We start from the raw sequence: 25099 nt of genomic DNA, 5'->3' as shown, positions 1-25099 counted from the left end.
CAATTTAAATAAAAACATTGATTATAATATAAGAGAAATTTAAATAAATAACATGTATATCAAGAAGATTAAGAAAATAATAATCAAATTTAAAAAAGCAAGAAAGTTGATTGAAATAGATTACTTGAATCTAGTCTCCATTATCCACGAATAATTTAGGTGCTGCAATAACATCTTCATATTCATCAATTGGAAGTAGATAAGGGACTAACACCTGCATATAATTTTTCATCTACTCATTAAAACCAACATCACATATTGAATCACAAAGATATAAATAGGCCAGTTTGTTTCTCATTATTTCCGAACTCCTTTTGTAAAAAAGAATCAAGAAGCTATCATGGCGAATCAATAAAACGCATTACAAATATTTGTTAATTTCATCTAAGAAATTAGGGAAATTACAATCTGTTTTACGTTCAGATTGATAAAAACTGAACAATATTATGAAACCACAGAAATATTACTCAGATTTAAGCAATTTATTGATCATGTAAGAAAATCAATCAGAGGCATGGGCACGAACAGATTCATGGTTTATAATACAAATAATATTCAAATTTAAAATTGTTGGTGCATGATGTCAGTAGTTCAGTGTCTAGTGTCTGTAATCGCGTTTGTAATATTTTATGTTTTGTATAAGCGAAGTTGCTAACAAGTTCGCTGATATGAGCGAACTTGTTAGACAAGCGAAGTTAGTGACAACTTCGCCTAAACATGCCAGGCGAAGTTGTCGTGATTATATAAGCTATATGTTACGGCTTATTAGTAATTAAATCATTCATTCAGTTTTCGTGTATTCGAGTCAGAGAGAGTCTGTAATCAAGTGATCTTCGTATCACGTGTTTAAGGTTGGTATACAACGTGTTTGATTATCGTGTGTTAATCGTATTGTTTTCTATACTCGTAACGTCTTACGTAGGGATTCCGCACCTGCGTAGTACGTGATATCTCGTGTAGATCCGGCTGGGAACCTACAATTGGTATCAGAGCATTTGCTCGATTGTGTGGTTCGGGATTATCACGCGGGTATAGAAATCGTTCCGTTCGACTATTCGCGGGACGAAAGTTTTCTGAGTTTTTGTGTCATACTCATCTCCTACAAGCTTAAACAACCCATAACACCTTCACAAACCTCGAAAAACCCAGAAATCTAATCTGCAGAAACTTCGTGTTCATCAGGCGAAGTTGCCGTCACTGTTACTAGGGTTTCGGCGAAGATATAAGGTTAAGCGAAGTTATCCACAACTTCGCCTACCTCTTCAAATTCGCTTACCTCAAGCGAAGTTACCCACAACTTCGCCTACCTCCCAAGTTCGCTCAACTTAAGCGAAGTTATTCTCAACTTCGCCAATCCGGCGAATTTAAGAAAGTGAGCGACGTTACAAATTCACGCGAAGTTAAGCTTTAAGCGAAGTTATCCACAACTTCGCCTACTGTGCTGTTTGAAAATAAAATTTTTGATTTTCGGATTTCTTTGAGTTTTGAGAAAGATGTCTTCGATAAACATTACCGAATTAGTAAAGATGGAAGTAGAAGCAGGTTCGGCTACAAAAGCACCCAAGATGCTTAAGAAAACTGATTATGTAGCGTGGAAAGATCGTTTTGAACAATATGTCAAGTATCAAGATGCCAAGATGTGGGTATGTATACAAGATGGTTACATTCCACCTACTACTGAGTATGAAGGTCGTGATCAGATCAAGAAGTACAAAGAAATGGAAGATGAAGAGAAGAAGATGTATGAAGCCGAAAGCAAAGCTCATGCAGCAATTACAATGGCTCTTCCACAAGAGATTTTGCACACCTTCAGAAAGTATAAGACTGCTAGAGAGCTTTGGGAAGCTCTTGAAAACCGTTTTGAGGGCAATGTAGGAATTCGTGTTTCGAAGATTAAACTTCTAAAAACCCAATTCTCGGTCTTCAAGTATCTGAAAAACAAATCACTTGATGATATCATCACCAGATATTATCATCTGATGACTGAACTCAGCAACTATTCAATCGCATACAAAGAAGATGAGATTGTTGAGAAGCTTCTTGATGCTCTCCCACCAAAATGGGAGATGTATACAGTGTTGATGAGAGAAGATAAAGACTTTGCTGACTATGACCTTGAGACAGCAGTTAACAAGCTAAGAACGTTTGAACTGAACATGGTACAAAAGGAAACACCTACCGATCAGGTTCAAGATCCGGGTATGTATGGGGCAAAGGTTAACTCAGGATCAAGTTCGAAAACGGAATCATCTGCAATTACTCTAAGGGAGAGTCAGGCGCGAGCTCAACACATGAGGGTCATGTATCTCTCAACATGAACGGTGATGTGTGCTATGTAGCTGGAGGGTCAAATGCTTCTCAACCTCAAGCGACCAAGAGTAGTTATTCCCCAAGTGTTTCAAACAACAACTACTCGAAGATGCCCATGAGTGTCAAATCTGCTGAACAGCAGTTTGCTCTCTATGCATCTTTTATTGCTTCATATGAGAACTACATTCAGGGTAAGATCGTTGATCCTGCAGTTTTGGATGAAGACTATGACCAGATCGATGCTGATGATCTGGAGGAGATGGATCTGCAGTGGCAGATGGCCATGATAGTGAGAAGGGTAAAGAGGTTCATGAAGAAGACTGGCAGGAAGTTTGTCGGAGAGAGGCCAGGGTTTGATAAGACGAAGGTTCGCTGCTACAACTGTCAGCAGAATGGCCACTTTGCAAAAGAATGCAAGAATGAACGTGTAGAACGCAGTCAGAACAGATCTACACAGCAAAGTGGTAGTGGTAATGACTATAGAGCCATGATTTCCAGACAGAACGAAGAGTACAACTGGAATCTGCATGTTGAAGAAGTATTTGAACAGGCCAACTTGGCAAACATCGAAAATGCAGATAGTGAGAAGGGAACTGGCGAAAATGAAGCGTACATGGCAGATGTAGCAGACCAGCTCTCCGAGGTAAGTACCGAACTTCCTTGTACTAAGTGTGAACATCTGTCTGAACAACTGACAACTCTAACTGATCAGTTTGTTAGTTTGGATGCGCAATATAAAACTTTAAAAGAAGATCATCATTTCACTAAAGCTAGAGAAAATAGTTACAAAGTAAAAATTAAAGCTAGTGAAACAGATATTAAAAGTCTTAAAGCAAAGCTTGCTGAAAAAATTAACATGATTGATCTTAGCTATGAGGTTCTAGAAGAAAAAACCAAACTAATAGCTGAAAGAGAAAAACAGATTGCTGATCACCAGGTAAAAGTGGTGGAACTTAACAGGAAACTGGAGCAATTCAGAAATTCCTCTGCTATACTTGATCACCTCGTTAGTGATCAAGGTTCCCCAAAAAGGGGAGGAATTGGTTATCATGAAGTTCCACCACCTTTCAATCATAATTACACTTATAACCCTAGTAATCAGAAATCTGTCGATGTTGACTATGGTCAGACAGTTCCAGTTCTAGTTACTACTAAAGAACAAGAAGTTAGTAAGCCTGTCGCAAGTGTTAAGATTTCTGCTCCGAGTCCTGTCTCATCTAACTCGGACAAATCCTCTGAGTCGAGTGAGACAAATCAAGAGGAAGTGTTACCAAAGAGTGGAGAGAAAAAGAAAACATCTGAAAAGAAGTCTCCACTAAACCCGTATGTCCCACCATATGTGAGACAAACGGGCAGTAATACAGCCTCAACATCTAAGACAACTTTTGATAAGAAAGTTGAAAACAGGTGTTGTTTTAGATGTAATCAACAAGGACATCTTGTTGCTGATTGCCCTCTGAAGCAAAAATTCAGAGGTGTGAGGCCTTTAAAATCTGAGAAAAGAGCTAACAGTAATCAATTTAATGATAAAACTGAAAACCCATCGAATTTCAGAAAATGGACTAATCCAGGTTTTCAAAGAAATAGATCTCAGTTTTTCACTGGTAACACCCAAACCATATCTAATAATTCATTTAATTCAAGACGGTTTGGATGGCCTCATAGACAATCCACAAGAAGGTATCCTGTTAGGACTCACAGAAATGATTATGATACTAACTTTGGACAGCCAAGGTACGGGATGTATCGACCCAAGACCAAGAGGTCTTGGGTCCCAAGATTCTAATAATCTGCTTTAATCGTGCAGGAACAGTTGAACAGGGCTGCCAACAATCAATGGGTTGTGGATAGCGGCTGTTCCCGGCACATGACGGGTAACAAGAAATTGTTACAAGACTGGAAACCTGTTCAAGGTGGTAGAGTGAGTTTCGCAGGAGAGAGCGGTGGAAAGATCACAGGAATTGGGACTGTGACTAACGGGAAGATGACGCTAGAGAAAGTTAACTTTGTTGAAGAACTGAAGCACAATCTGCTGAGTGTTTCGCAGATCTGTGACAAGGATTATACCGTGCATTTCACGAAGAATGAGGCGATAGTGTTGTATCCTGGTTTCAAGATACCAGAAGACTGGATTGTTATGAAGGCTCCGAGAGTGAAGAATACGTATATCATGGATATGAGGTCTACTGAAATGGCCAATGAAGAATCGTGTCTTTTGTCGAAAGCGACTGAATCAGAGTCCGAATTATGGCATAGGAGAATGGGGCACATTCATCTTCGTAAGATGAACTACCTTGTCAAAAATAGGCTTGTGTTGGGGGTTCCCTTGAAGAATTTCAACTTCGAAGACAAATGCTTATCATGTAAGAAGGGAAAGCAACACAAGAAATCCCATCACACCAAGAAGGTCAACTCAATAGTCAGTACCCTAGAACTACTTCACATGGATCTCTTTGGTCCAATGAATGTAAAAAGTCTAGGGGGAACATCGTACTGCTTGGTGATTACTGATGATTTTTCTCGATACTCGTGGGTATATTTCCTGAAGTCGAAGGATGAAACTGTTCAGATGGTAATAAATTTGATTACCAAAGTTGAGAACATTATGGGAAAAAGAGTTAAATACATCAGGAGTGACAATGGGACTGAGTTCAAGAACTATCAGATGGAGATCTTCTGCCTACAGAAGGGGATTGAACACCAATACAGCGCACCGTATACTCCGCAACAAAATGGAGTGGCTGAGAGGAAGAACAGGACTTTGATTGAAGGAGCCAGGACCATGCTGCCTGATTCGAAACTTCCCGTGGTGTTCTGGGCTGAAGCTGTTGCTACAGCCTGTTATATCCTTAATAGAGTGTTAACTGTTAAAAGATTAAATAAAACCTGTTATGAACTTATGCATGGGAGAAAGCCCAACTTGAGTGGTCTTGAACCATTCGGGTCCCCATGTTCGATATTAAAGACCAATTCTAAATTTGGTGAAGTAGCCGACGAAGGAATCTTAGTCGGATACGTTGTTGGGACTCCCAACAGACGGGTCTTTAATACATCGACCAGCAAGGTTGAGGTGGTGTGTAACACTGATATCACAAGTTACAAATCACCAAAACCAAGCACGGGACCCCCTGGGGTTTTTGACTATGATAGACTCTTTAAATCTTTTAACATGCCTTATCTGGATTTTGCAGAAGCTGAGGAACGAATTGCTACGAAGATGATATGCGATGAGGAAGACACTTTGGTGCAAAGACCACAGTATGATGAATGTCAGCCTTCCTCGTCAAATGTTGTCAATACCCCTGCTGCCTCTACTGAAGAGGAATTCATCAATCCGTTTCACTCTCAACATCAATCAACCATGGATGAGCTATCTTCGAACTTGGAAGATAATCTAAATGTCAGTTCGGTTCCGACTACGAGAATTCACAAAAATCACCCGTTGGAGAATGTGATAGGTGATCTGTCCGCAGGTGTACAAACAAGACAAAGCTTGAATGAGCACACCTGTGTTTACACAAGCATTAAAGAATCAGGCATAATCAACGAGTGCTTGTACACCTGCTTTATCAGCCAGATTGAACCAAAGAACTATCAAATGGCTCTTAAGGACAGCTCGTGGGTCGAAGCCATGCAAGAAGAGTTAGCTCAGTTTAAGAAAATGGATGTATGGAACTTGGTTGCAAAACCAAGAAATGTGCATGCGATTGGCACAAAGTGGGTCTTCAAATGTAAGAGAGATGAGAAAGGGGTTGTTATCAGGAACAAGGCGAGGCTGGTTGTTAAAGGCTTTAATCAACAAGAGGGGATTGATTACAATGAGGTGTTTGCTCCTGTGGCAAGATTGGAAGCCATTCGACTGTTTTTGGCATTTGCTGCTCATAAGGAGATGAAAGTTTTTCAGTTGGATGTGAAGAGCGCGTTCCTAAACGGTAAAGTCGATGAGGTTGTGTATGTTGAGCAACCTCCGGGTTTTCCTGACCCTGACTTTCCTGATCACGTGTACAAGCTAAGTAAAGCGCTGTATGGACTACATCAGGCACCTCGTGCCTGGTACTCAACGTTATCCGATTACTTGCTTGAGAATGAGTTTGAAAGAGGTAAGATTGATAGCACGTTGTTCTTCAAGAGAAAAGGAAGCGACTTTCTGCTGGTGCAAGTCTACGTGGACGACATTATCTTTGCTGCATCAAAGGTCGCCATGTGTCAGGAGTTTGAGGCCGTTATGAAGAAGAGATTTGAAATGAGCGCTATGGGTGAACTAACTTTCTTTTTAGGATTGCAGGTTGATCAGAAGAAAGACGGGATGTTCATTCATCTGACAAAGTATGTCCATGATGTTCTCAAACGCTTCAAGATGGAGGACAGCACTCCATATGATACTCCAGTCTGCGTCAATCACAAATTGGGTGCTGACTCAGACAACGATGCAGACGTGGACCCAACCCAATATCGGGCTATTATAGGTTCTTTAATGTACTTAACTGCTTCTAGGCCTGATATAATGTTTGCTGTTTGTCTTTGTGCACGCTTTCAGGCAAACCCAAAAGAATCTCATTTGAAGGGTGCGAAGAGGATACTGCGGTATCTCAAGGGCAAGCCGAAGCTAGGGTTGTGGTACCCGAGATGAGGAGACTTGGAGCTAGTCGCTTACACAGATTCTGATTATGGAGGGTGCAATCAGAGTCGGAAATCTACAACTGGTGGATGTCAGTTTCTTGGTGGCAGATTGGTGTCGTGGCAATGCAAGAAGCAGACTTCAGTCGCAATTTCAACCTGTGAAGCAGAATACATGGCAGCATCCAACTGCTGCTCCCAGTTTCTTTGGATTCAACAACAGTTGCGCGACTATGATATGGCTGCTGTTGCTGGAGCAGGTGGTGCAGGCGGTGATGACGGAGGTGGTCAGCAAAGACAGTTCTTCCCGGGTCACAACATGTATATCACCTTAGACCCGGAAGCGAGCGGAGTTGATGATTTCCGCGAAATCATCACATTCCTTTTACGCTCGAGGATATTCCACGCCATTACAACAACTCTGCCGATATCCTTACCCAACATTGAGGATTTCTGGCAGACCGTGGAATACGACTGTAGAGTCGAGCACCCGGTGATGCGCGCAACCGTCAACAATCAAATTGTTTAGTTCTCTTCTGAACATATACGGGCGGCTCTGCGGTTTGGAAACGAAACAAGGGATGACCCGACGGAGTTTGTAGCTCCTTTCCGCGATGGGGCATTTTTGAGGATGGGTTATTCTGGTCCCTTGGAGAATTCGCAGAGAAGGAAGGGATTTCTGCTTGACCAGTGGCGCTTTCTCATGCATGTTATGATAGTATGCATGTCAGGGAGAAAGGCGGGCACTGATGGCATGGGCGCGACCATGCAGTCAGCGATGACTGCTCTGACATACAACAAGCGATTCAGCTTTAGTCAGATGGTCTTTTACGAGATTGATCGTCAACGAAGAGCGATGGCGCGTGAGCGGTTCATCATGTATCCAAGATTCCTTCAAATGATCTTGAATCATGTTGCTCCAACACTTCCTCAGCGTCGTCTGATCCGATATGTAGAGAGTGTGAAGAAACGGATCTTCGCCCAGTATCGATCCTCCAGTGCGAGGAGCAAACCTGAGCTTCGTCCTCGCCATACTCCACTCTTTGGGTACTTAATCAACCCGGAGTATGTGCCTGCTCGTGGGGATGAGTTTAGGGACCCGGCACCACAACAGGCAGGAGCACCTCAAGCTATACCTGCTGCTCCTGTTGTGTCACCGGAGGAGGAAGTGGACCTTGATGCATAATTTGGTGGTCAAGGATTCTTTGATATGGATCGGGTGGATCCAGAGGAGAACGTTCAGGTCCCAGTTGAACGTGCCTTGACTGTGCATGTTACTAGGACAGCTACAACGGTGGCTGGCTCAGATTCTGATGATGAAGTGGCAGAGGCGAGAAGGATTATGGTGACTCGAGAAAGACTACATGGTAAAAGAAAGAGAACAGATGATGATGATGAGTCAGACTTTGAGGAAGAGGTACAACAGTTGATAAGAAGGTCAAGAAGGGAACGGATAGGTGCAGGATCAGGAGCCGGTGAAAGCTCTAGGATGGTACGTTTCACTCCACCAGCACTATCCGGTATGACAATGGTTCCCTCATCTCTACAGGTTACAAGGCCAAGCGCTACGGGTGTTCCCGTAGTGGCTACCTCATCTACTTTTGGTCTCCCACCCACTACTTTCCAACTTTCGGCTCCGGAAATAGTTTCGTTGCCGCCTCCGACTGTTACTCCATCGGAGGTCGTGGCACAATTTATAGAGTCGACTGTTGTGGCCACTGCAGAGCTATCGGTGACGATACCACCTGCGGTTACGTCTATTTCTACTTCTGAGGTCCCGGTGACATCGGAAATCCCTCCTCAGTACACTCAAGACATATCACATATGAGGTTCAATTTCGATGCAACCCTCTCAGACTCAGAACGAATAGCAGCACTTGAACAGGTCGTGGCAGAACAATCAAGGGTGAATCTTATCCAGACCCAGGCTATTCAACGCCTAGTTGCAGAGAATCAGATGCAGTCGTCCCTGCTGGTAGAACATGGAAAGATCATAGATGCTCTGAAGGAGTTCTTGGCATCTCAGGGGGAGACGAGCTGTAAAGGCGACGAGTTGAGGACCAAGAGAAGAAATGATAGAGACGATGATCCCAATGCGTCGAAAGATGCAGGTGGTGAGCTACCAAGAACTACTCAAGCTCTTGGAACTTCCACAACTCAGGGGGAGTCGACATCTGCAGCTGGTGGTGATGATGTGGTGGTGGTGGACGTAGAAGAGATGGATGATGACTTGGTTGGTGATGATGATATTCTACCAAGTGATGTGATAGAGAAGATTGGAGAAGATATTGTGATTGATTATGAGATTGAAGAGGGAGAGATAGTAGAAGAGAATGTGGAGCATGACATTCCAGATGTTGAGAAAGCTGATATGAGTAAACAGATTGGAAGCGATGAGTCTGAATGGGAAAAGCAGCCTAGATGGAAGGAAGGCTATGCACAGTGGTTCGTCAAAACGAAGAAACCGGCGGTCCCTACAATGTTTATGAAGAGTTACAACATTAAAGGCTATGCTGAAGCGAAGAAAGGGATTATTTGCTGGATCTATGATGAGCAGTTGAGGCTTTTCGTGATTAAAAGGTATGACGGTGTTCAGTATTTTAAAAGACTGTTAAGATCGTTGAATACACTGCCGGAATGTGAAGTGAAAGACTTAGCTAGATTGGGGTTAATCAATCGAAGTGACGATAATATGGCTAGAGTTATTGGGAAAATTGTATGGAAAGAAAGTATAAAAGAAAAGAAATTTGAGCTGTTGAAGCCACAAAAAGGAAAACTTGTTGAAGACAAGGATAGAGGTTTGAGAGCTGATGGAAAGCCTTGGATGGTCATGAAGTATAAACCGATCCGGTGCCTTAAAGAAGTACCGATGAAGCTTATGCCCAAGGATGTGCTTAAAGACCTAAAGTGGTGGTTTGTAGATTGTGAGACAGCTGAGGTGGTGATGGAAGACGAGGATGAACAAGAAGTGCTAAGAGTTTACGATCCGATGCATTTGGTAACTTATCGCAAGCTGATTTGCAGGTGCTCAATGAGAAGAAAATCTTTTATATTCCTGCTTGGAAAGACGAAGCAAGGAAATATCAAAGAGTTGTGTCGGTTTGTGTTAGAGAAGGAGTGCATGCATGAAGATACAAGGTTGAAGATTACAAGACACGTGTTTGAAGCTAAAGAGATGAAGCTACTGCCAAGGGGGAGTCTGTTGGTGCATGATGTCAGTAGTTCAGTGTCTAGTGTCTGTAATCGCGTTTGTAATATTTTATGTTTTGTATAAGCGAAGTTGCTAACAAGTTCGCTGATATGAGCGAACTTGTTAGACAAGCGAAGTTAGTGACAACTTCGCCTGAACATGCCAGGCGAAGTTGTTGTGATTATATAAGCTATATGTTACGGCTTATTAGTAATTAAATCATTCATTCAGTTTTCGTGTATTCGAGTCAGAGAGAGTCTGTAATCAAGTGATCTTCGTATCACGTGTTTAAGGTTGGTATACAACGTGTTTGATTATCGTGTGTTAATCGTATTGTTTTCTATACTCGTAACGTCTTACGTAGGGATTCCGCACCTGCGTAGTACGTGATATCTCGTATAGATCCGGCTGGGAACCTACAAAAATTAATAATCTTCCAGAATCTACATCTTTTTAGGGTATATAAACCAAGATATTCAAGTTTAAAATTATAACTATGGCTTATTAATTTAAAATTTTGAACTGATTTCACTCAAATCACAATCCAACGCCGTAAAACATACACTTAGGGTTCCACAACCCAAATTTCCAACTAATTTATTCTCCAATCATGAGTTATCACACACATCTCATAGTCATAATTCCAGAATCCGGATGTAACATCGATATTAAAAAACTAATTATTATTAGTAATGAAACTTGGGAGTGATGTTTTGGTTAAACAGTATGTTGAAATGGGTTGCAGTTTGACATTATGGTATATGGTATGTTTTCTAAATCCTAATTATACTTTAATAACAATATATGTAATTTTACAATAACAATCAATCTAGAAGTTGAACACAATAACTAATGAATTTGATAATTTCCTGTAAGCTTCAAAATATCAATTGTTTAGATTAGCAATTGCGTCATCAAGTTGAGCATCAATATTTAACTTCAAGAAACAAAAGTATATAAAACATCACTTCAAAATAAACCAGTACAATGATGTTTAGAAACAAAAATCACTAAAGCATTTACGATTATTAATGCATTTAATAATTTACCTGAACAATTTGACTTTTGAGGATACCAATTGTTTCATCAAGTTGACCTGCGATACTCATTTTCAAAAAATAAAAATAATCAATCAAGAGCATAGAGATGAGAAAAATAACAAAAACTTGACTGTTATGATTCAAGCACTATTCTATATAAAAAAAATACATATTTGTATACACAGCTAAACCAATAATGATCGTTACACAGTCCTTTAAGGTTTATACAATAGATTAAATTAACTAATTCAGAAATACAACGAATCAAATGATTTTTAGTTATAATGGTAGAAAAAAGGTCAAACGTGATCCAAAACACCATCCCGATGTCACACGCTTAATCGTAAGTCTGTGCTTAGTAATTAAGTACCTCAATGTAGAACTGAGATTTACAAATTAGCAAGAGTAGTAAACAGATACTTATATTGCATAATTTTTTTAAATGATCAATAATTTTACAATTTGAGAATATGTTCCAAATACAATGCCAGATCACTACCCTTTCTCTAATTCCGTCCTTAACATCACAAGCCAAGCAATAAACCAAAAAAGAAACACTCAAAACATAATTTTCAGGAAGGTATTTAAAAGAATATTAACAATAAATCTGATGAGTATAGAGACTGATTGAATTTACTTAACTACACATAACACCAAACATCAATTCAATCTCCATCGAACAACTTCAAAACACAAAATCACTAAGCAAAATATCCAAAATTAATAACAAACTAACAAAAATTGAAAACACATATGTAAACAACCTTAGAACATAGAGGTAAATAACAAAAAAATTGATTGTTATAATTCAAGTACTATTATATATTGAAAAATACATATTGTGAACATACAGTAATCAAAATTGGCTAAACCAATAATGATTGTTACACAATCGTTTTAAGAGTTTATACAATTAATTAAATTATACAATTCAGAATTAATCGAAGACTCTGATTAGCAACATACCGTCTGAAATAAAAGATTTCGATTGAATAGTCACCGATGGCGAGGAGCATGTACTTCGACGGAGACGGAGATGAAACTGGAAAACTTGGTCGCCGGTGATTTTAGAGTTTAGGAATGAGGTTTGACAGATCTGAAACATTAGGAAAGAGGCACAATTGATTTAGGGTTTTGCAAACATTGATGAATCTAATTGTTTGGGTGATAACATCATATTCGGGTTGGATAAGGGATCCGAACCGGCGCTGTGAAAGGAGAATTGTGGGAGGCGGGAATTAGAGAGCGAGGATAGGCTAGATACAGGACACGTGGCAAAAACAAACTTATATTTATTTAATAGTATAGATATTATGAGTTTATATGTAGATTTTGTATTATTTAATTGTCTTCATGACCAAAGTTTTAAATTTCATTTTAATATGGTTTTAAAATAGAAAATTAGAGAGATTTTTAATGTGTGATTAGAAACAAATAGGGCATTGGGTTTAAAAAAAAACTAGACAGCAACATGTGTCATTTTCAGAATTTATTGTGTTGCTATTTTAGTATTTTTTATATTGTTATAAATAGTGATTTTTATAGATCAAGATCATAAACAAAAGAACATATATAGCAGACATAGACATAATATAAACGGTAAACAAAACACCTTAGACAAAAGAACTAAAACATATAAATGAAGCACAATAAACGCATAAACTAAAACAATAATTAATGTAAGACAAACAAAATACAATACAGCATCTTTGATTTTCTAAACATATGAATTCAAACACCATGAGATGTAGTTAACATGTCTCATAGTTTTATCAACACTTAAAACTAGAATAAACATCACCCTCCCTGTTTTGTATGAACAAAAGAAACAATATAGATAACACACCACAAAATACAATGTTTTGAAGATGGTATATCAAAACATGTATTGAAGATGAGCCAATATATCGGAGATGAACTAAAGATGATCTAAAACACAATGTATTAAACATGAACCAATAACAATGTATTGTTGTTTAACTAATGTATGATATTTATAATCAATACCATTTAGTTACATTTTTTGTGTTAAATCACATAACAGTTAAATTATATATAAAAAATAGTTTTATCCCCTTAATATGTAAAATGATTGTCTTGTTCTGGTTAAAATAATTATAATTTTAATTTAGTATAGATATATACATGCATTACATACTACAAATTAATGAAGACCAGGATACTAATTTTAAGAAGTCTTGGTGAATATGATTAATAAGAAAATGTTAAAATAAAAGACAGATAAAAATGAGAAGTATGAGAAGAATTTGTAAAACTTTAAAAAACATCTCTAATAAATTCAAGAAGAATAATAAAAAAAAACATAACTCAAAATATAATAAAAAGGTAAAAAAAACTAAAATATTTCCCTCGTCTTTCTAGTTAAAAAAACAACACACATGCCGAGGAAAAAATACACAATGACAAAAATAAACACAATGATAAATAAGAAAAGACATAATAGATCGCAAAATATAACACAATACAAAAGAAAAAAGACACATTGCCAAGGGAAAAAAGAGAAAATAAATAAAGAAAACACAATGATCATTTTTCCTTAGCATTGCGTTTTTTTATCGAGAAATACGGATGAAACATTTTAGTTTTTTTACTTTTTTATTTATATTTTTGTGTTATGATTTTTTGTTATTAACATTTTCTTATTTTTTAGGGGTTTCCTATTTGTAGAATAACTTGACTCATGATTAATAATTTTATATTCAACTAAATAGTTTTAAAAAATGACTATCATATATATTTTACTCTTGATTTTTAAGTTTATTACATGTAATTAGCCGATAAATTTCATAATTAAATAAGTTAATTATCCTAACAATGATCAATATCAATACCTTTATTTATGGAACATGCCAATATGCCATACATATTCTTGCAACTTGAAGAACAATGATCAATCCATTGCTAGCTGCTGAATGGCTTCCAGTGAAACCATTTGCAGACACATCTCTGCAACAAAAAGATCACCTTTCAGTCTCTCTTCATCTCACTATAACACTTTTGTCTCTTTTCTGCAACACATGATCAGTTTTTAGACAGATGGTAAGACTATACGCTATGGTGAGGGGCTTCGTAGCCCCTCCACCGTGACATGTCACCGCCACGTAAACAACAGGGGGCATCGAAGCCCGCCTCGCTATGGTTTAATGTCCCAAAGGCGCCCATATATATATATACTAGTTTTTATCCCCCGTATTACGGGGGTTGTTTTATATTGTTTGTTCTAATATTTATTTTACATTTGAAATATTGATCCTTTTATATATAACACAAACCGAACTACATCTGGATAATGGGTAAGCGAGCAACAAGCTGCGCCACTATCCCCTTTTGAATCGCAAAGCCTATTCTACTAAATATAAATCCTTGGTTCCTCGGGCTCTGCGAGTCACTGTGGACCACCATCTGCACCCGCTCCAAGAAGCGAACCGCCTCGGGAGCTAGGGATCCAAAAGTGTCGAAGGCAAATGGAATGAACACGTGCTGATTCTCCAAACACAATGTCTCATGCTTAGCAACCTTCCTAGACTCCGCTCTCAAAATCGCCTGTCCCAGTACGAAGCCACTGTCTCTCAGCCCCACCAACGGGGACACCCCAGTGAGGTCAACACACGCATGCTTACCCCCTGCCCAGCCAAACACAAGAACATCCGCAGGACGCAGGGTAGATCTTCCCTCACGCGGATCAATTAAAAAGTTAACCGGTGCATCTTTCTTGGCAGAGATCCCGGCACGTCTAAGCACATCCCATAACACATCTGTAACCCAGTCATGACGATACTTGAATCCCGGCAATTCCTTACAGTGGAGGGCATGTACACCGAATCTATCCAAACAAGCTTTTTTACAAATGGGGCATAATTCATCTGGAGGGAAAAGGGGAATCATAAGCCGGTATTTAAGGATGGCTCTGTATTCAACTGCCGACATCTGTTGCCCAAGACCTTCAATGGGCACAACAGTCAAAAAATCATGGGCATGAGCCCCCTTGAGACAAGCTAAAACTGCCTTTTGTCTCGGGGTCATATCGAATCGCTCCTCCAAATCATGTACGTGTTTACCATAAAGAGCACTCGCCAAGGTTTGTTGAGGTTTCTTGGGGTCGGTCTCCTTATCAGTAAAACCGCCTATATCAAGGTTCGGGAGAGTTGTTCCAATATTACCAAGTGAAAAAGAGTAGTCAGGATCTACCCCCGTAACACCAGCGTTTCGCAGGACGTGGTCTTGCAATTTCCACGACTGAGACCTGGAAGCCACAAATGCATATGCGGAGACATCCTCAGCCGAGAAAATTCCTAAGCCTCCGCAACGCATAGGGAAGGAAGCCAACCTCCACTGGAGGTCCCCAAAATGCGGTCCTCCACACACAACAATATCTCCAATTGCCCCCCGCAGGCCCGCATCAAAGATGGACACAGCCTCTTTGACATGTTCAGGTTGACAGGTCCGGAGCCCAAACACTAACTTAGCAACCCCCATGCACGAGCGTAACAAAAGGAGCTCACTTTGGGGGTCCCTCAGGTTCGGCAGGCGTTTCATAAGTTCAACCGCTCTCAAAGCTCTTTTAGTTGCCAAAGACCAAATAAACCCTGCATCCCGACTAACCGCTCCCCCCAAGAGTTTAACTCCCATCGCAGGCCTGCTAATCTCTCCAGGGAATAAACCCGACACTTTCTTCGAATCATCACATGACGGCCAAAAAACCTCTGTTTTTCGAATATTAAGCCTAAGCCCTAGAGACGCCCCCTCTGAGCGAATAATGCCCAACGCTCTAGCGACCTCCTCAGCCTTACCAATAATAGTGTCATCGTCTAAATACCAAGCATGGAAGGGCAAGGGACAGGTCCCCTGCACCCTAAGGATGAGCGGATGAAGGACCAACGCAAAAAGAAGAGGGCCAAGGGGGTCCCCTTGCTGCACCCTAGTAAAAGCCCCGATATGAGTATCCCCCACATATAAACGGGCAGGGCGGGCATATAAAAACTGGACTCATGGGAAGATGGATGGACATATGCAGCTAATTTCCCTGAGAAGGGTCGTCCGATCCACCTCGTTGAAGGCGTTAGAAAAATCAACAGTGAGCATAGCCAGTGACCCGTCAGAATGAAACGCGCTCAAAAATCTGTTAGCACTATGCAATACCGCTTCTGCCCCATTAGGGATCCCAACCCCGAATTGGAAATCCCCTAGATAAGCAGCAACCTTTTTCCCTATTTTACTCATAGCGACTTTCGACACCAATCTTCTCCAAATGGCCCCCACCAATATTTATTTATTTTTTTAATTTATATTTTTTATTGTATGAAAGTTAATAATATACTTATGGTTTAATGATAAATTGTTTCACAAATAAATGAAATGTTATAACCCGGTTTAAATGTTATATGGTTTTGATGAGACCCAAGACCCGTTTATTTTTTTTACCATGAAATTGGTTTTTAATTATAAATAATATTTATGAAAGTTAATAATATACTTATGGTTTGATGAGATCCAGACCCGTTTATTTTTTTTTACTATCAAATTGGTTTTTTAATTTAAATAATATATATATCTTTTTTTAGAAAAAATAAGATAATTTTTTTTATTATAGCCTATTTTATAGGATTTTACATAAATAATTTGGTGAGAATAGTTTTTAATTTAATGAGATGTTATAACCCGTTTAAGGAATATCTGGGTTTGGTAAGACCCAAACCCATGAATTCGGGTCAAATGCATGAGAAGCCCCCATTTAAAAATCAAGCAAACTTGGTGACTCCAAAAAAAGGGGGAGCGACCACATCGCGACACGTCGGATTTTTATGTCTTCATTTATATATATTATAGATGCATATGTATGTATGTGTGTGTGAGAGGGGGACCCACATTCACCATCAACCGCGCCGGCGTTGAAACCACCCAACCTTCGGCGCCCTTGGTTGGACCGCGCCCCACGGCGGTGTTCGGCGCCCAACGGCGCCGCCACCTCAGCCATGGGCGCCCCATAGCGTATAGTCCCTAGGTGTTGAAGAAGGTATATATGTATATGATGATCACCAAATGTAAACTAATAATTGTTCGAAAGAATTGAAACTAATAGAATCGATACATATTTGAATACAGTAATATTTATAGATCATAATGTATAATTGGAAGTTTTACCTTAGGTTCATTTAAGGGTATCTTATGTTTGACGTCGTGAGTTCAAATCTCACTCATGTGTCATGTTTCTCGGGTTTAAGCCTGTATTCTTTGTGAAAAAAATAAAATAAAATAACAAAATAGAAAAAGAAAATGAAAAAACAGTGGTAGGGTTTTTCTTTTAGGTTACTCTTTATTTATTTATTTAGTGTTTGAAACATCAACACTGACTGTTAGGGATTCCCAAAAAGAAAGTAGTTTCTGCCCAATTCTTGAATCATCATCGATCTTTTTTCTGCATCTAACTTATTGGCAGATTCACAGATCGTTGTACTTACAAGATTCTTTTTGAACAACAAAAAAGTAAAGAAGCTAGCACGTATGGATCAAATATATTATAAATATTCTTGATTATTATTACATAACTTTAATATGAAGAAAACATGAGATCCATTAATACTTTTGGTTATCAACATGTATGTTCATCTTACATATTGATTCTTATACAAAACATATAGCTCACCACACTGATCACTAACTAAATTAAACTGAAGGTAACCACTTATGTTTTTAATAAATCACTATAACTCACTTGCAAAATAAGAGAAAATTAATAATTAATAGAAAAATTCAAGTTTCATGAGCATAGCCACAAGAGAGTGCCATTAGTAGTATTGCTGCTTCTTTTTCATCTTGTGGGAACACATGGTAAAATGCTAAGTTCTTGCTCAAACGTACTAGATATTCCTCCACAAAATTCTTTCTCGCCGGAGAAGATGAATTAGACGGTGAAGGAGACGGTGATGGTGATGATGGTGGAGTGATTTGCTTAGAGAATTGCCTTTTCTTGTATTTTGTAACTTGACCTAATTTATGTGGTTTCTTGTGATCCTTGTGTTGAGTTTTTGTGACCTTTAGGGGCCTCATGATAGATTGATCAATGAAAACATTGCTATTGCCGTTTTCGGCTGCGGCGGCTGCTGCCATCGCTCTTCTTGCCTTCCTTTGTCGAATTCCACAAGCATTGCAAAGCGACTACACAAAAAAGAAAAAAAAAACACGATAAAATATCAGCTGTAGCACGAAGCTCTTACTGACACAGTAACTACTAAATCGTAAATTAGAGTATTTGATCATTGTTCAATTAGCGAAAGAAAATATTTTGTTTACCTTAGGACCTTGAGGTCCGCTTCGCCATAGAGGCGTCTTGGTGGTGTTACAATCCGAACAAACCCTAATCGGTATGCTATTGTTTGAAGAAGTATTATTGCTTGAATTATAGGTTTCCTCCATTGGTGAAGTGGGATGTTTATGATCTTCAAGCTTCTTCACTTCTCTATTGGTAGGACTATAATTGTTTGGATTAATCACATGATTGGATTTCTTCATTTTAAGCATCACCCTCATCTTGGAAGACATCCACTTCACTTCATTTAAATCATTGTTCATATTATTATTGATCCCACTCTTGTTCCATGTAGAAAATTCGACTCCTTTTCCGTTATTCATATTTTTATTCGTCTCGGTTTGGTGCTCTTTGTATGTTTGTGATCCAAATTTATCACCCTGCAAGGGATTGATCAAGATATATCAAAATTACCATACATATATAATTGAACAAAAAATTATATGCTTTGAGAAATATATACTATCATCAAGAATCAAGATGATCTTATAATACATGATCAATCAAGATGACTAGTTACCTCGTGTCGATGATGTGGAGGCTTTAATTCTTGATTGAAGAACCCATTTTGATCACTTGAGTTCAAGAAAAGATGGGTTGTGAGTGAATTCGAAGGCGGTGAAGCTTGATAATTAGGGCTCAAGTATTGGTGGTCTTCATGATAGTGATCACTTGGGTATGGTGAATGATTGTTGGAAGATGAATTAAAGATGGAAGCCATTGTTAGCTAGCTAGCTAGTTGTGGCAAGCGAATAGAAGCTAAATGGATGAATGAACAAGTCTTTTAAAGGGAGATAAAATTGCTTTGCTAGTTGCTGCATACGCCCTTCACGTGATTTTAAACCACAAGTTTTAAATATTGTAAGTAACATTAGTGTATTTTTTTTTAACACACTTGAATTTACAAAGATTTAAACTCATTATCCTATTTGTTGAGGTAAACATTATTTCAATACCAGACCACTAGTCACTAGATCACCCATTAAGTAAAATTAGATAAATGCTAAAATTGGACTAATTTAAAAGTATGTGTAAAAACTTAATTGATTTGGTTAACTAATCAAATAAAGTCCGTTAAATTTTAACGAAAATATACTTGAACAAACAAACAAGCCATTGAAATCATAATTATAATTATAAGTGTGGAGATGATGAAATCTTTATTCTATCACATAAGATACAAAAATATACTACTAAAAAATGAATCTGGAAATTACATTCTGCTAACAATCACTAGTAAAATTACTTAAACATTAATTAATTTTAGTTTATTATGAATAAGAAGAAATAATTTAATTATGATGCTTTGTAACATTCTTATTAAGAAGATAGGACACTCCGTGATGCAGCCAAATGATCCAGTGATGATTATGAAACACCGCCACAACTGATGGAATTAATTAGTAAATAAATTATTTGTAAAATGGGTTTACATGATATTACAAGTTTTATGGACTTTGCTTAAGACATCGGACCTATATCTATGGGAAGCAACCATAAACATACATTTTCGTGTGCCCTTACCAAAAGTATTCAAAATTTTCAAAAACATAGTGGTTTTTTATGTGTAAAATATTGTTAAGTAACTTTTACGAGAGAAAATGAAGCATTTAAAATATTTGTCAAAAGTATTTCCCCTTTTGCATTGATATTTTGTTTGACAAATACCATGTTTTAAACAAAATCTAACCATAAGTACAAATGTACAATTATATCTACCAAAGGGCATTTAGTTTAGTATCATATCTTAGCGTGTTAAATATTGCCTTGTTTTCTAAGGTTAAGGTTTCGACTCCCGTTGTTAATTGTAGAGTAGAATTAGAAGTATATATCCCAGCTATGTATATAGACATTTAGCTAAACACTTTGTTATATATCATTGAGGCCAAGATTCAACTATCGAAGCCAGTCAAACATTAATTTCCGACATAAAGCACTTGACACCCTCTCGCTAGCTATATAGATGGTCTAAATAAATAAATATGTCTTCATTTTTTTTGTTATATACATAAAAAAAATCATTTAATTGATGAAATGAAACAATAAACAACCGTAATTTTATACTTCAAAATACATGCATGACGCACGACATTGACAAATCTATCTGCAAAAATGTTGATCCCCAAAATTTGTCTCATGACTCATGTGGCCACAGGACTACAAATTATTTTTTTTTATGTGGGTGTTCGGAAAAATAAATTTATAGCCACACATGTGACAGACCTTCACATAATCATCATATGATGATGTTCTTTTTATAAAAAGGACACATAGTTTCTATGGGCTAAACCATATATAGATATATTATATATGCTTTACATATTTGTAACTGAGACAAGCAAACATTAAGTGATCATCTTAAGCTGATAATTACAATTTGCCGCTCGATATGGCTTTTTTTGAATTTTGATAAATTTCGAATAACTAAAAAGTAAATAACAATCTGATTTATATACGTGCTTACTAAGTAATAACAAGCGAGTTATGAGTAACGAGTCAATTTCTTTTGGTAGATTGTTTTAGGATGTTTTTTTACTAGTTTTCGATCAAGAATTGCATCAAATTAATTCATATATCTTCGGGCACGTGTGTAACACACTCAGTGTTATATAAATGTTTTTGGTAATTGCAGATTTTTTTTACATATACATAAAGTGAGATGTTGGGATAAGGTTTTGCATGGGAAGATGACTCCTATCATCATAGTATTGTATAGTATAGCCAAAATTTAATCAATGCATATGCAGGCTTGAGACAAGATTACAGCATCATGGCCTTCCCCACCCCACCCCCACAATTATATATATACACAGGAATGCATAATAAGCCAATCTCTCATTAATACTAATCACATTATTCTTTTATCACATGAACTCAAAGTTCATATATATATGTGTGTTAGTTTGCATTGGCCCCTCTAGCTCCACCCAAAATATCAACTTTTACACATGCCAGTTATTTATGAGATTTGTTTTTCTCTATTTTTAGAGTCCAATATATATAATAATAGATATAATATATATATACATAGGAAATTACATGTTTTGTAGTTGGGAATAGGCCGAAAAGCTTCGAATCGTGTATTGCTCACTCTAAAATCTTCAATCTGATAATTGAAAGAGAAACAAAAACGAGTATGCATGCGATTTTCTGTTGAAAAGCATATATCATATTTAAACCAAAGATACCTGTTTTACAGTTGAATAACACAATGTTTCGTGAAAGAGTATTTGCTTTACAATGGTTTACAGTAATTCGGTTACTAGCAACATTAGTTTCTTTTGCAATTGGTTTGTCAACAGTAACTCAATTACGATCACCTAACTTGTTAATGATATAATATGGTCGGTTCTAAATGCCAAGTGTACTATTTATAGTACCGGTTGCTATGTATAGTCATTATTTAAGAAGTTGTTGTAGCTCATGTGAAATTTTCCGTAATTACTAGTGGTAACATACTATTTGCTAACCATAGTTACCACCATTAGAATAGTTGAGATGGCTTATACTTCCTACTTGGTACTTGCATAGGCTGGGGCCGACAATTCCTAATTAACCTGTTTAAGTTACAATTAAAACTGTTAAATAAAAAAGTACACCATTTGTTTTTTATTAATTGAAATTGGTAGGCTAGCTAGTCTTCATCATTCCTCGTGATTGATAAATGAAACATACAATTATGTTTAATATTCATGTTTAATATTTATGTTAAACCGTCGTACCTATTTAACACTATAAGACATGTTATAAATTTAAAATATCATAAGCCATGTATAGTTTATTTACCAATGTTACATGTAGACTGCATCTTATTAATTAGTACGGATTGACCCACTAACTGATCAAATATCAAACATTCTGAGTAAGAAATGGCTAGATATTGTTGGAGACTTAAAATATATGAATTCTAGAAACCGTTTGTACGGTACAACAGTGGTAAGCATGTGGTGTGATGATAATATGATTATTATTATTATTATTATTATTATTATTATTATTATTATTATTATTATTATTATTATTATTATTGTACAGGAATATATTGAGTTAGTGATAAGGTGATGTCTTATCGGAGGTTGCTAGAGGCGACTCCTATCTGGCTTTGTTGTTACCTGTTGTCCGTGATCGATTTTACAACTTGTATTGCCTAATGTACAATTTGTAGTATATTTGTTAGGACCACAATTACCTCCCATTTGCAACTAGGCGTTATATATCAGGCAATGAAAGTTACTGCTCCTGTTTTTTTCATCAAGTCGGCGTTATTTTAGGATCTCAAGATCCCGACATATCGATCTCACACATGCATGCAATCTCAAGTTTATACGGTTTCTTCGTTTGTTATTGGGACGTGTTAAATCGGTTGTTATGGTTCATACAAAGTGTCATCACTTGTGTATTCAATCGTTTTCGTTATAAGGTGCAAATGTTGCGGTTCTAAGTGTGTATTCAGTTTCGTTAACTATACACTAGGTTGAAATTAAGCTTGTGTGTTAGACAGACCGAATCATTAAAAGAATACAACTGATAATTCACTTGTATTATCTATAAGTTACAAATATTCTGTTGGAATTGATTTATATAGAGACAACATATCATAAAAACTAATCATATGTATCTTTGCAAGTTCATGATCGGAATGACTAATATTTTGCAAACCTTGGTGATAAACTAGACTTGCTTCAACCTGCCAAAGCAAACACAAATAGTTAGACTGATCGATCACTATATATTGCTTTCAGGTTGTATTCATAAGTTAAAAGAAATGCATTCGAATTGATTTGATCAATCCCGGTTCACAGTTGAAAACTTCGGCCTGTTTGCTTCTCTCCGTTAAAACGAAGTAGAAATGGTTGTCAATGTTCACAAGTTTGTGATATATTTCAATATTTCATTTTCTGATAGAAAAATATTTTTTTTCTAAAAATACTCTTAATTCCTATTCTAAATTCCAAATATCAGTTACTTTAAGCATTTAATGCAAACAAAAATGAAACGATAGTTGACATATAGATTATTAAGAGATTTAAGGGTTGACAAAACTATTGAGTTTAGACGGGACCACGTAAATTGTGACATTCGACAAATTCAGATCTCGAATTACATTCGTTTTTGTAAAATTTTAATACGTAAAACCAACTCAACAATTTAGAACCTTATTTATTTATTTATTATATAATATTATAATATACCTCGACCGTAAATAAATCGATGTTTGTCATATTATACTATCGTTAAAAAAAAACTTAAGGAGTTCAAAATGCTTTTCGTAAAGTCGTTATGAGTTGTACAAACCTTTAAGCTCGTATTAAACAATTATTGAAACTTGAGGGGCCAAAAATGTAACATCTATAACCCATCTATATAAACCAAAAACCCTAAACCTATCTTTATATTAAACCACAGCCGCCACCCCCTAGCCGATTTCCGGCGAAGACGTTTTCCGGCCACCATTTCCGACCTCCAACCTCCGAACACCACCCACCTCCAACGCCACCACCACCTCCCATCCACACCATCTTCTTCCTTCCCTCTTTCCGGGCGCCGCCGCCGTCATTCAAGATCCCGGCCACCTCCGGCGAGTCCTAACACACACACACACACCAGACGCTCTCTCTCTCTCCCGCCGTCAGTCTCTCTCTCTATCTCTCTATCTCGTCTCTGTCTCTCTCTCTTCGCGCGTTTTTTCGGCGACCGGAAAACCGGCCGCCGGTGCCGCATCCCTCTCTCACTCCGTCTCCTTTCCTCTCCGCCTCTATCTCTCTGTTCTCTCCCCGCCTCTCTTTCGGCCCTCCGTTGCTTCATCTCCGGCAACCTTTACCCGACGACCCCGTGAACGAATAATAGCTTTCAAGTCGGATTCGTTCGTTTCGTTCGCAAGCTTTCTATAGTTTGATCATTTATTATTTCTCGATTCGTCAATCGAGGTGAGTACATTTCATCCCCCGTTTTCCCTTTTATGTTTTGGGGGTAACATGCATACTTATTCAAAACAAGAATGATTTATTATACATTTTTCTCAAACCACAAACTTTAGGGTATATGATACTTGGAATACTTGCTCTATTGTGTGTTATATGCCTCATATGCTTTACGTGCGCGAGTGTTTATTTTTATGTTGTTGTTGAGCCTCATTAAAGTATGATCATACGCTCCCCTAACTACTTAGCCTTGTGCTAGTAGAATAGGGCCTCATTATCCGAGTATGTCGGTTGTTACCGAGTAGAGAGGATCCTCATTTACATATGTTTTATATGCCACGATTGATGCTTTAATTTATAGTCTCATATAAGTTTGTGGATTTCGCTCATATTATATATACTCAAACTATGAAATTGCTCACCAACATACGTGTTGACAAAATATTATTTTATGCATTGTTACAGGTTTGACTTTTATCGACTTGAGGAGTTGACGGAAAACGTTACCAAGACTATTAGGATATTAGTAAAACGAACAATATATTTGTTTACTTGTGTTCAATTTGTTTGTATGACTAAGATGTGTTGTTTATTGATTTGTGAAATAAATGAGTTGATTAAATATTTTCACTTTAATAGTGTCTTATGTATTTGTCCAATCACGTTGCACCCCGACATGTTCCGCCTTTGGTCG

The 25099-nt window shown here is 37.5% G+C and overlaps 1 protein-coding gene and 1 long non-coding RNA gene across 2 annotated transcripts; both read right to left on the bottom strand.

Annotated features, from left to right (window-relative positions):
• Positions 1-12458, bottom strand: LOC143539885 (uncharacterized). Its single transcript, XR_013136508.1, has 3 exons — positions 12124-12458; positions 11167-11213; positions 1-214 (listed from the first exon to the last, which is right to left on the bottom strand). It is a non-coding gene; the product is annotated as an uncharacterized LOC143539885 (long non-coding RNA).
• Positions 12459-17711: 5253 nt separating this feature from the next.
• Positions 17712-19252, bottom strand: LOC143539884 (GATA transcription factor 21-like). The gene is made up of 3 exons (XM_077033069.1): positions 19005-19252; positions 18469-18864; positions 17712-18333 (listed from the first exon to the last, which is right to left on the bottom strand). The coding sequence occupies exons 1-3, from the start codon at positions 19203-19205 to the stop codon at positions 17929-17931; spliced, it is 1002 nt and encodes a 333-aa protein (XP_076889184.1). The 5' UTR covers positions 19206-19252; the 3' UTR covers positions 17712-17928.
• Between the last annotated feature and the right edge of the window lie 5847 nt (positions 19253-25099).

Source organism: Bidens hawaiensis, unplaced genomic scaffold (assembly GCF_021521415.1).
Source record: "Bidens hawaiensis isolate Kalapana, Puna unplaced genomic scaffold, B.hawaiensis_p1.1 tig00012085_1, whole genome shotgun sequence".
Lineage (NCBI taxonomy): Eukaryota > Viridiplantae > Streptophyta > Magnoliopsida > Asterales > Asteraceae > Bidens > Bidens hawaiensis.
The sequence above is the reverse complement of the archived record's forward strand: the minus strand, read 5'-3'. Positions and strand labels throughout refer to the sequence as shown.

What these genes read in the sequence shown, in the direction of transcription:
- LOC143539884 (XM_077033069.1), bottom strand. Translation starts at nt 19,205, where the DNA reads ATGGCTTCCATCTTTAATTCATCTTCCAACAATCATTCACCATACCCA. An exon ending in CTCCACATCATCGACACGAG is followed by an intron (nt 18,865 to 19,004) that starts GTAACTAGTCAT and finishes AATCCCTTGCAG; the next exon opens with GGTGATAAATTTGGATCACA. An exon ending in GCGGACCTCAAGGTCCTAAG is followed by an intron (nt 18,334 to 18,468) that starts GTAAACAAAATA and finishes TTTTTTGTGTAG; the next exon opens with TCGCTTTGCAATGCTTGTGG.